The following is a 12,087-nucleotide window of genomic DNA, read 5'->3' on the forward strand; positions in this document are numbered from 1 at the left end:
ATATAGTGTTTTTAGCCTTAGTGAACCAGGAAATTCAAGTCTGGCATACTTGAACTGGTTCAGCCCCTCTGAACCAGTTCAAGGTCTTTAGTTGGCCTCGAAATAAGTTTCTGCCATACTTGAACCGGTTTAGCTCCTCTAAACCGGTTCAAGGTGTCCTGATCAATTTCCTGTTTCAGAATTGTTTCCTAATTGGTTTAGAATTGTACCAAATCTTATGCACGAATTTTTTCATATTTTCAGAGAGATTAGGTCATTCTAAATTCTATATAAATCTTGTCATACACACAGGTTTATAAACGGCTTTTGCATTATCAGTTTATTATTCTTAAAAGCCTTAGGAAGATTTTTATCTCAGAAATTCTTAGAGAATTTTCTGTTTATCTTTCTAGAACACATACGCATAAACACATATTGAGTTTAGAGTTGTGGTGTTCGAATCCTGATCATGATTATACAGTTGCATCTACATCTATCAGACAAAAGCAAATCTACTTTTACATCGAATTTAAACGATTGAAGAACAGAAGTAAAAGCGATCATACTTTGAAAGAGTTGGAGCATTCGAGGAGTGTTGTCTGATCTACCTGCTACTCTTCTACAAAGATCAAGCATAAACCTGAGGTCAAGTTGTTGTTGGACGGGGAGTCACAAAGCCAAAGGATTATCAGCAATTGGTGTTTGATAGAACGATAGGATGTGAGCTAGAGTCAAAATCTAGTGTATTTTGTTTCAAGCATAGTGGATCGGTTTGCTTTGAACTGCACAGTTCACGAGGTTTTTCTCACGCAAACAGTTGACAGTTGACGTATTTTATCAACTAGGGTTTTCTCGCTAAAATCCTGGTGTCATCTCTAACTTTACTTTGCTTTATTTTATATTGCGTGATATTAATTTACTAATTATTAAAATAAAGAAAGTTAGAAAAATACAAGATCTATTTTTAAAATTATCAAAACTTTCTAAATATTTTGTTGCGTACGGCTCAAAGACAAAACTCGTGGTAAACTTACTTTCTCTTATATCAATTTTTCATATGATCAAATCAATTTTTCATCTCACTTTAGCCGCGGTGTGGAACATGATTAAATGGAAAAACATACTGAGGGATGAAATGGTCATTTAATTTGGTTAGTCACCTTCGAGAAATTTTTTAATAATGGATATTTAATTATGATCGAGATATAAAACATGGTGTTAACCTTTTTCTGTATAAAAAATGGGGCAATTAAAATTGGAAGGTACATGGAAATCTAGAAATTGAAGATATAAAGTTAGAGAACTAAACAGTTGAATTTGAAAAACATGCGTTAACGTGTATATAATTAACAAAGGATTAGAGATTGCAGAATTTACTTTTCAATGTTTTTAATATTGACTTGATTGCCTGACCAATGAAACAACGCGTATTTAACATTCTTACGGATTGGTTCAACCATTTTTACAAGTCATTGAACATGTGTTATTTCGTTCTACAGTCGTCAATCTTTATCTACTACAAACCCACAATTTCTTATATATATATATATAGCTACGCAATCTTATCAAATCCTGTACACAGTAGAAATCAATTCCAAGGCTAAAAACACAGACTATGTCTATTTTGTTGACGACAAGATTGATAGTTCCTTACAGCTTCACCAAGCTTCATATCAATCCTTCCAGGAGTTTTCGAACATTCATCTTCAATCCCATTTCTGATCATTCAGCTGCAATCTCCAAACACTAGAATATATCTTGTTTTCCGGCTAACAGGATGTTGCGATTTCTCAGGATTGGCCAGAGAGGTCAAACCCATGCCACTACAAAGAGGTAATACATACATGTGTGTGTGTATATATATATATTCAGTTTCCATATAATTCAGCTCATTATATTGATATATTGATGCAGGGACTTGGCTGTCTACAGCAGTGTCCAACCAGGAGCTCCACTTCCTTCAGGACCCCCTTCAAACTCTTTGTAAGTTTAAATTAGACTCATCTATTTTGTTCATCTTTCATTTAACAGTGCAATTTAATTTAATTTAATTTTTTTATTTTTGGGGTTTTTAAATCTAAAAATACTTTTGCTATACAGGAAACATTGGATTGTAGGAATACTAATATCAGCAATTGTACCATTTTTTGGGTTCAAATGGGGGCCATTATTCAAACTGAGAAGTAAGGATCAATATGTACTACTTAATGCATACCATCGTTGCAAATATTCATATTTTATGCGATTGAATTTGTACGCGCGTGCATATATATATATATAGTTTTATTTTTGGCAAACTAAAGGTGGACTCGTTAAACTTTTGATGCAGATGAAATTGAAGACGCGGTGGAGACAGCGGACCGTGTGACAGAAGCTATAGAAAATATAGCGGAGCAAGTGGAGAAGGTGGCGGACGAAATTGGCGATGAGCTTCCTGAAGGTGGAAAACTTCAAAAAGCCTTTGCTAATGTTGAAAATATGGCCGGCAAAGCAGCTAAGGATGCTCATTTAGTTGAACAATTCATCGATAAGGTTTCAACTTTCAACTCATACCCTTTATTTTATTTGGTACATAATCAATTTTTTTTATTTAGTATGAGCTCAATTTGCTTTGAAAATAAATAATGTGGGATTATTGAAATGGAAATGCAGATTGAGGCAATGGAGGAAAAGGTGGACTCATTCATTGAACCAGTGATTGACGAGGCCAGTGAGATAGCCAAAGAAACAAAAGATAACAAATCAAGTGCATAATTTTTAAAGCATGGTCAATGTACCATTCTAACCTGTAATTTGTTTAGAGTAAGATTGAGATTTGTTGAAATTCATTTGTAAATGCAATTTGATTATACTATTCCAAATAAATTACTTTCTTTGTAGTCTTGGTCCTTATGTTACTGTGACTGAATCAGCGGGAATGGCATGTGCACACTAAGATTAATTAATAATTTAAGAATTTTTTATAAGAATTGGTTATAGCACAAAGAGATATATAAAAAAATGCTTATGGCAAGCACTGCCATTTATTGTGATAGCCAACTATCGCCGCACTCAAAAGACGTCTGTGACACATGATCATTCATAATAAGTTTCACAAGAAATTGTGAGTATTGCGAAAGTGCAAATATTTGCACCAAGTAAATTTTGAGGAAAATAATCTTTATCAAAAAGTCATCTTAAAATTCCTCTGCAAAATACAACAAAAATTAAGTAGTTTGTCTTTCTTACTGGGAAAAAAAATGTGTGTGATTTTTTTTTTTTTTTTTTCCCCCCGAAGAGTGAAGCTAAAATATATAAATAGAGTAAATATACAGTGAAAGGCCTTCGGCTCAAACCAGCCCAAACATTCTTGGGGAAGCAGAGAGAAGCCCAAACAACATGTAACAACATGCTTTGGCCCAAGGCCCAGCCCCTAATTCAAACAAGAAGCCTAAAATAACGATTTTGATGCCGTTTGTGTGGATTTCTGATGCAATTCAAGTTGCAAAGCCGATGATGGCAATCAAAGCCCTAGGATCAGAACCCTTAGTCCAGCGGCCACGGCGGAGTGGATTTCTGATGCAACTCTGGTGGCAAAGCCGATGACGGCAATCGAAGTCCTAGGCTAAAAACTCTTAGTCCAGCGGTCGCAGCAGAGGACGACAACAGGAGGGAGAAAGATTCCGGTCCTTCCAAGTTCCAACCAAAGGTTTAAAGGTTTTAGAATGGAAAAATGAAGACTAAATTATCAATTTCCCATCAATTATTAAAATAAAATAAAATGAAATAAAATAAAAATTGTTGAAGCTTATGTGGACTATTTGGATCATTGAAAGGCTAAACAGAGAGGTTGACATGTTTTTCTAATGTAATTAGACGAGCCTGTGAGGTTCCAATTTTAAGAAATCGGTCCAACAATCAATACTTACTAACGTTGCTAGCAACATATGTCATTTTTGAGCCAAATTTTGTGTCTCTCGTTTTTGTGTTCTTCATAAAATGACTCAAAATTTTAGAGATTTTTATTGGAGGTCGAATTGGACTCCAATTTTTCTGATTATTGGTATTTATTTCAGTTTGGTCATTAGAATGCTATCCCTATTTTTTTCAAAATATTTAAAATCATGCCAAATTGAATTGTGTTTTAGAATTACTTTACCATATAGATAGATATAAATACTTGGTATAAATTTTCTATGCAATTCGTGATTTCAATTGCATTAACATTATTTTCAATTTAGTTTCTACTGCATCAGTGTATCATAAATACGAATCCATGAAGAAATACTTTAAATAACAAAAACTCCAAAATGAAATTTTTATTGTTATGCATGGGAGTATGGAATAGGTGCTTTGAATTTGGGATTTGGAAAAATTTAGTTTAAACTTTCGATTCGAAATTCAAGACATCTATTTGGTACCGTCAAATATGACATATATAAAACTCTCCTCATAAAAGTGCGGAAGACTTCACTTAATTGAACAATGAATATATAATTCAAAAAGTATATAATCCTCAATGCATATTTATAAAAACACTTAAAATTCCTGCACTTTCTGCTCTTAAATTTCAGTTTATGATGGGGATGAAAGTTAGATATAAATATGTAATGGCCTAACATCCTCAATGCATGTTTTGACGCAATGAATTTATTTTTATAAATTTCTTTTCCCAGGATGATCTATCACGTTCAAAACCTGGGAATGCCGACGTCACCAAAATTAAATCGTCTCACTTTAATATTTTCAACAAAACTTCTGAGAAAAAGACTGCTGCCAATTTTTACCTTTTAAAATTTTAAAAATTCATACCACAAGTCTAGAAGTTGTGAAATCAAACTTTCTGAAGACTATGTAGTATGGACACAGATACGGAACGCTGATACAACATGATATGAATACGTCGATACGTCAAATTTTTAAATTAAAAAAAAAAAAGTAAAATATAGCTACGGTTTGGACACGGTGAAATATAAATATGAATTTTTATTTATATGTATGTATTGACTATTGAGTAATAATATAATAAAACTTAATTCATTTTAAATTTTTATATGAAGAGTTTTAATGACTTTTATATCATATATACTACTTTGTTATAATAGTGTTTTAATTTTAAAGGAATAAATATCATTTAATTCTTGGTTATTTTTTTCTTGAAGAAAAACGTTGTACACTTTAGAATGTGTTCGTATTATTTTAAGATTACCAAGTAAGCTTGTATTAGAAATATTTGAAATATCGTCTAACGGTTCAAAAAGTATCAGCAAAGTGTTCGGAAGTATCCAAAAAAAATATATATATTTTTATTTACTGACATGTATATGAAGTGTCAGACACGTGTCCGAGGAGTGTCCAAGGACACGAGTATTGCTCCTTTGTAGAAGTGTCTGTGCTTCATAGCTAGAAAGTAAATTGGAGAAGCTTTTGTAAAATCATAAATTTGGTAAATTCCAGAAAATATTTTCAGATACATGGAATTTGTATGTTGGAATGCATTTGAATTTTGACAGAACAGAGTTTTAGAGGACTGGAAAATTTTAACTAAAAACTGGGATTCACCTATAGCTTAGATGCTAAGACCATTTATTTCAAAAATAGACTCGATAAACTTTCAAACTTAGTGTACAATACATAAATTTTGTAATTTGTCAACCTTAAATCTTAGAAATTAGTGATAATCCCTTTGATTTGAGTCATAAAAATTAGTTCAATACTAAATCTAAAAATCGTAGAACTTCTGGTAATTCACATTATGAATACATCAGTGAACAACATTTATTCAAATTTTGTGAATTGTTTATTCGATTTTTGAGAAACGATGGACAGAAGAATTGGACGCTGTGAATTATGGTATCGTCGTCTGTCATATTCTTAGGATAAAACTATGCATTATGTTGAAAACTGAGTTGTCGACTTGTCTTCATGTGGTTATGACTATAAACTCTGCTCAAATTCAAGTTGTATGTTTATTCAATCATATAGCACTGTTCAGATATTTATCATAAACTCAGTAACAAGTGATCCAATTCCAATATACAGGATCGAGATTAAATTCAAAATTTTTGGTGTATATGATCAAGAACTTGAATTTTTATTATAATTAGGTTTGTTCGTATTCAGTATCAATCCAGCAAAGTCTCTCACTTCTCCCTTTTACAGTTTTTCATGTTACTTTCTCAAATCTTTAATTGCACAATCTTTTTTATTGTATAAATAGTGATGTATATATAAGTTTGTAAGAGTTTACAAGAAATGTAGAACATTTTTCATTATATTTGATAATTTTGTTGATCGGTTATTACATTTGTTTTCATTACAAATGCTAATAGGGGTGGGCCAGCAGGGGCCATGGTCCCCCGAATTTTCTTAAAAAATTTCATTTATACCTCTAAATATTAATTATTGTATATATTACCCCTAAAATTTATTGCCCCCCCCCCCCCCCCCTTTTTTTTTCTTTTTAAAACACTTATATATTGATCCAAATTAGAGAATTTGAAAATAAATTTAATTTTAGTCTCCTTAAAATTTAGTAATTTTTCAACTTTAACTTTTTTAACTATATTTTAAAAGCTCAAATTTAAGAATTTTTACAATTGGTGTATAAAATTTTCTCACTTTAGTACAAACCCGGCCACCCCAACGTCAAATTTCTGGCTCCGCTTCTGAATGCTAAATAAATGATCAATCATGTTAACTTACAAATATTATTAATATCCTGAATCTAGATATTTTATTAAACAAGTGAATAAAATACATTGTTGTGATTCTTTTTATCTTTATCTTTTCTCGGTGATACTCGTCACTGATTATGTGATTTTGAAATTTCTTAAATATACATATAAATTTGTTAAAAATGTGTTTCTATCTATTTTATACCAATTTTGTCTTAAATTCCGAAATTATTTGCTGAGCAGCAAATAAACGGATGAAATTGTTTGCTGAGCGGCAAATAAACGGATCGTTGAAAGTATTGAAAACATGAGATTCTAAAATGTTCCCAAGAATAATTCATGCAACACTAATACATTTTAAATAAATAAATAAAAAGCTCTGTACAAAATCTATACAAGTTAGGCAACTCTAAAAAAATTCACATTTGCGTAATGAAGTCTAAAATATTTCCAACTACACATGTTATACTTGTTGTCATGGACTGGGCTAGCTAAGGCCCAAGAGCATGCCCCTCCCTCCCCTCAATTTTAAAAAAATTATATTTCTGTTTGTATAAGTTTTAAAAAAATTAAAATTGCCCCCAACTTTTAAAATTTTTCATTTTTGAATGTATAATTCTTTAAAAATTTAAATTTTCTCCCATCAACTTTTTAAAAAATTCATTTTTGTATGTATAGTTTTTAAAAGATTTAAAATTTCCCCCCTCAACTTTTAAAAATTTGCACTTTTGTATGTATAATTCTTTAAAATTTTGAAATTGCCCCTTCAAATTGTTTTTGCATTGTGCCCCTCAACATAATTTATGGCTTCGTCCCAAGTTGTGTGAGTGCGTGGCTGGCATATTTCAACTCAAATTAAACAACTACATTCTGAATAAAAACATAAAACTAGCTAATGTTAGCATTTTGGATGAACTTTTCATAATTTTGAAAGCAACTCCAATCGTGCCTAATCAGAATTGCATTTTTGTCTTGAATACTGTGTCAACGGATGCTAAGATGTTTCTATCAAAGTCAAAATGGGTCCAAGAACATTTCCATTGTTATCCTTCTGTTCTAAGAAATTTTTTTGTCACCTTTCTCCCTCATCGTCCAAAAGTACTAGGGGTTGCTTAATTTTGCTGTTGAATTATCGCTTTAAAAGGCATTGATTAATTAGGTAGATTGGTGAATAAAGGATACTTAACTTTGTTAATTCACTATTTGCATTTTGTTATATTTAAAAAATGTAACCATATATATAATTATGGACTATCTATTTTAAGGAGAAATTGTAACACACACAAGGAAAGTACATCATTTTGTCTTATGAAATGAGGTATTGAAAAGCTCCAAAATTCAAATTCTAAGGAACTAACAGTAAGAAAGAAATCTAAAAGAAGTTGAAACTCTACCTAATTGTTAGGTAAAGCTTTGAAGATTTGATCACTTTATTATGTTGAAATGAAAGTTGGTCAAAATCATAATAATAGTGTTTCATCTTAATCGGATCACAAGTTTGAATGTCATATTCTTGTAACCAAACACATTTGGTGCGAGTTATGAACCTATCACTAATGACAATATGTAGTGGTTTCATACCTTTCTTGGTTTTTAAGTAACATATTTTCTACCTTTTTGCATTTATTAGTTTTCTTTCGGTTTCGATTTTTGTCCTTTTTTTTAATAGAGAAATATTTGCCAACATCTTTCTCCCCACAAAATGTTGGGGATTTTAGATATTTTTTATACATTCTTAATTTTAAATCTATTTACATAATCATATTAAAATGCTATATTTATATATTCAGATCACAATGTAATCAAAGCATATTATAAATAGTATAAATAAAACTATATAATAAAGTAATAGGCCAGTAAAATTATGTAAAATCAATAAAAGAAAAGTAAATAAACTTCTGGCCTGTATAAAGGAGAGGTACGCACTTTGCGCTGTCCTAAGGCCTTTATAGTCTCTCTACGTGCAGGTTGTGACGACTATGAAAGGTTCCAAGATACAACTCCAATGTCCTTCATAAGCACATTCACAGAGTGATGATCACCAAGTCTTGTAGTGTAATACCCCGTAGTTTAAAAAGGGCTTATTTAAATTAAATTAAATTATTTTTGTATATTTAATGCGATAGTTATTCATCTATTATTGTGTATGTTAATGTATTAAATTAAATTAATTTAATTGTGCATGTATTCATATTTTATATTTTTTTATTGATTGGTAAGGTTTGTATTAAGCAGTATTAGTTACTTAAAGTAGTATATTCATATGGTAAAGTATGATTATGATTGTAATGTATTCTTATGTAAATATAAAAAAAAATAATAATAATAACAATATTAGTAATAATAATCATAATAGTTATAATAATAATAATAGTATTAAATCATAATGTCATGATGAAACTAGAGATTAGGATAGGATTTCATTAATGTTTATGGGTAGACTTGAAGTCATATGGTTAGGAATGTGGTTACATGACTTGAAGCCATATAGTTGGGAATGTGGTTAGTTAAATGTAAAATTAGATATTTGTAATATTTATATTATATAAATTGTATATAAATTAGTTAGCCTACCTTAGAAGGAATGGACGGGAGTTAGAAAAAGTTATAGCTTTCAGTGAGCCATTGTAAAAGTGTGGAAAGGAAGAGAGAGAAAGAAAGGAGCTTGGACCGGTGTAGGAGAAATTTACCCGACTACGCGCAACCGGCGAATTTATTTTAAATCCAAAAGACAAGTTATTATCTATTTTTCCCCTTTGAATCCATAAATTAATTGTTTAAATTATTTAAATTATTATGGAGCCTTGAGAGCATGTTAGGAGTTAATAAATTATTATTTTTAGTTTATTTAATTAATAAAATTTTAATTATTTAGGATGGTAGATATTTAATTATTATCCTATACAATTAAATCTAGCTAAAAATAATTATTTAAGGCTTCAGTGATTTTTCTAGAATTTTCTAGAATTTTTCGGTAATTTTATGCATTTTTCGGCGAAGCTCCGGCGAGATTTCCGGTCGCCGGCAGCGGGGAAGAAGACCGGAGCAATCCGGTGTGTTGCGGCGCAAGGTAACCTGTGTGCGCATGGATCCATGACCGTTTGATGGGAAATTGATTAAAAGATGGATTCGGTGTAGCGCGGGCCACCATATAATGGTGCGCGCTAATCATCAGCCGCAGGATGAAAGGAACATAGGTGGATTGATCCGGTGTGGCGCGCATGTAGGAAAGATGATGCAGCCAACCAACCGGAGGACGCCGCGTCAGCAAGAAGCCATCAACGCGCGCGTGGGAGCGCGTGCACGCGCGTGGAACTCTCCAGACACGCGTGGGAGTGCGTGCAAGCGCGTGGGAGAGTGGGGAAGGTTGGGCTGCGCGTGGGGAAGCTTAGGGAGGCGCGTGGGGGCGCGTGAAGGGCCCTTTCAGCTGCTAGAAATTACCAGACTACCCCTAGGGCCATTTTTGTGAATTTCAGAACCTTAAACTTTGATTTTTAGGGCCTGTGTTGGTATTTACGGGGTTTGACGGGCCACGAAATTATTATTTTATTACCCGTTAATTATTCTTATGGCCGATTAATCTTTTCTAAGCATTTATTGACTCATTTACAGTACGGATATGAATGTGATTTATTTAACGACATTGTTAAATATAAATAGTGTTATTATCTTATTAAATTGTATCAAACATTACTGTTAAATTAAATAATGCCATGGTTTTAGTCATATAAATTATCCATGATATCTTATGGGATGTTTATACTGTTAAATGATATATAAACTATGATTATTATGCTGTGTGCATTTCAGGAAATAAATGGATTGTTTAATTATGTCGCATTTATATTATATGGATGTGTTGCCATATAGAACCATGTGAGCTGGCTAATAAGTTTAGACTCATTTATACCTTATGCATTCGTTGCGATAGACAGATGTGTGGCTGTCGGGGTATGTGATTTAATATTATTGGCATGTGTTGCCTAATTGACGTACTCAGTATATTTAGTAATATTATTGGCATGTGTTGCCTAATTTATATGCTCAGTATATTCATCAGTACTTTGAGAGGTGTTATCACTGTGTAGTTCGTTATAGTCTATGTTGTCAGTACCGTGCACCATGTATAATAGCTGATTTCCCGGGTAGGGAAAGGCGACACTTAACCACCTAGTGTGAGTCTAAGTGATCACCGTCTATTCTGGTTGAGGTCATATTATACATTGGGTAGTTCCCTTAGGATGTATACAGATATAGTACTCATCCAATTCATAATGATTAATTTATTTGATTCTCTGATTTGGATCACAGTAGAGAGGACTTGCTCGTGGGGTTGACCCACCATTGTTGTTATTTCAGGATACGGTCAGTACCCGTTCCAAGGTTGAGGTTAGCAGTGTGGGACCACCATCCGAACTTATCTACTCTTACGATCCAGTGCATGGTAGAAGTTTTATGTATTACTTCAGTTTCAGTTTTTATTTACTTTTGTTGAACTCTCAGGTTTATATTTAGGGATCCTTGACATAGGATTTCCAAGTTGTAATGAAGTACTGTATTAAGTAAAGGATGGATGGATGTTGTATTATTTAGTGTTCCTTTCCTGTCTAAATTCTTTTATTATTATCATTTTGTATTCCATGCTTGTATGTTGCCAATTGTTTTTTATATCCCTCGTTTTTCGTGTATAAGCCTGATCAACTTATGCGTGAAAAATGTGGGGGTGTTACAGTTGGTATCAGAGCAGTCCAGGTTCGAGTGTCTTAGGGATCTGTGATTACTATACTTCCGCGTTGTGTATTCTGATAATTAGAGCCTAAGTATTAGGGTTCTTTGTATTCTTTTAGTCGGTCCATTATAATGTACTGACGTTAGATTTTTCTGAATCCAAAAGAAGGATGTCTTGGCGTGGGACAAGGAATGCGAACCGTCATCACAGTATTTCCCCAACTCAAAATGAGAATCAGGAATTTTCCCCTCAAGTTGCTGATATTATTGCACGAGCTGTAGCAGCAGGAGTAACATCTGCTCTACGAAACCAGCAACCTCCTCCGATAGTACCTGTTCCTGAACCAGTGGCACAGCCAATGTCATGGGACAAAACTCGTCACTCGTTTATCAGAGGGAATCCACCATCGTTTGCGGGGTCCACAGATGTCCTGTTAGCATATCAGTGGAAACAGGAGAGCGAGCGTCATCTTCGGATGGTAATCTGTACCGAAGTGCAGAAACAGATGCTAGCTACGTTTATGCTGATAGGCAATGCATTGCAGTGGTGGGAGTCTATTACTACTGTCGAAGAGAGGACCAGATTGACTTATGCTGAATTTCAGACTCGCTTTGATGACAAGTATTTTCCTATGTCAGTAAGATCAGCGATGAAGACTGAATTTTTGGATTTGCAACAGGAGGATATGACTGTGGCTGAGTATGAACAGAAGTTCATTAATTT

The 12,087-nt window shown here is 32.9% G+C and overlaps 1 protein-coding gene across 1 annotated transcript; it reads left to right on the forward strand.

Moving 5' to 3' along the window:
* Positions 1–1,574: 1,574 nt before the first annotated feature.
* Positions 1,575–2,834, forward strand: LOC132279669 (uncharacterized). The gene is made up of 5 exons (XM_059781706.1): positions 1,575–1,812; positions 1,894–1,962; positions 2,080–2,162; positions 2,309–2,511; positions 2,632–2,834. The coding sequence occupies exons 1-5, from the start codon at positions 1,757–1,759 to the stop codon at positions 2,731–2,733; spliced, it is 513 nt and encodes a 170-aa protein (XP_059637689.1). The 5' UTR covers positions 1,575–1,756; the 3' UTR covers positions 2,734–2,834.
* Positions 2,835–12,087: the final 9,253 nt, after the last annotated feature.

This window comes from Cornus florida, unplaced genomic scaffold, assembly GCF_030987335.1.
Source record: "Cornus florida cultivar Cherokee Brave unplaced genomic scaffold, ASM3098733v1 CherokeeBrave_3.0.0_Hap2_Chr10, whole genome shotgun sequence".
NCBI classification, from domain to species: Eukaryota; Viridiplantae; Streptophyta; class Magnoliopsida; order Cornales; family Cornaceae; genus Cornus; species Cornus florida.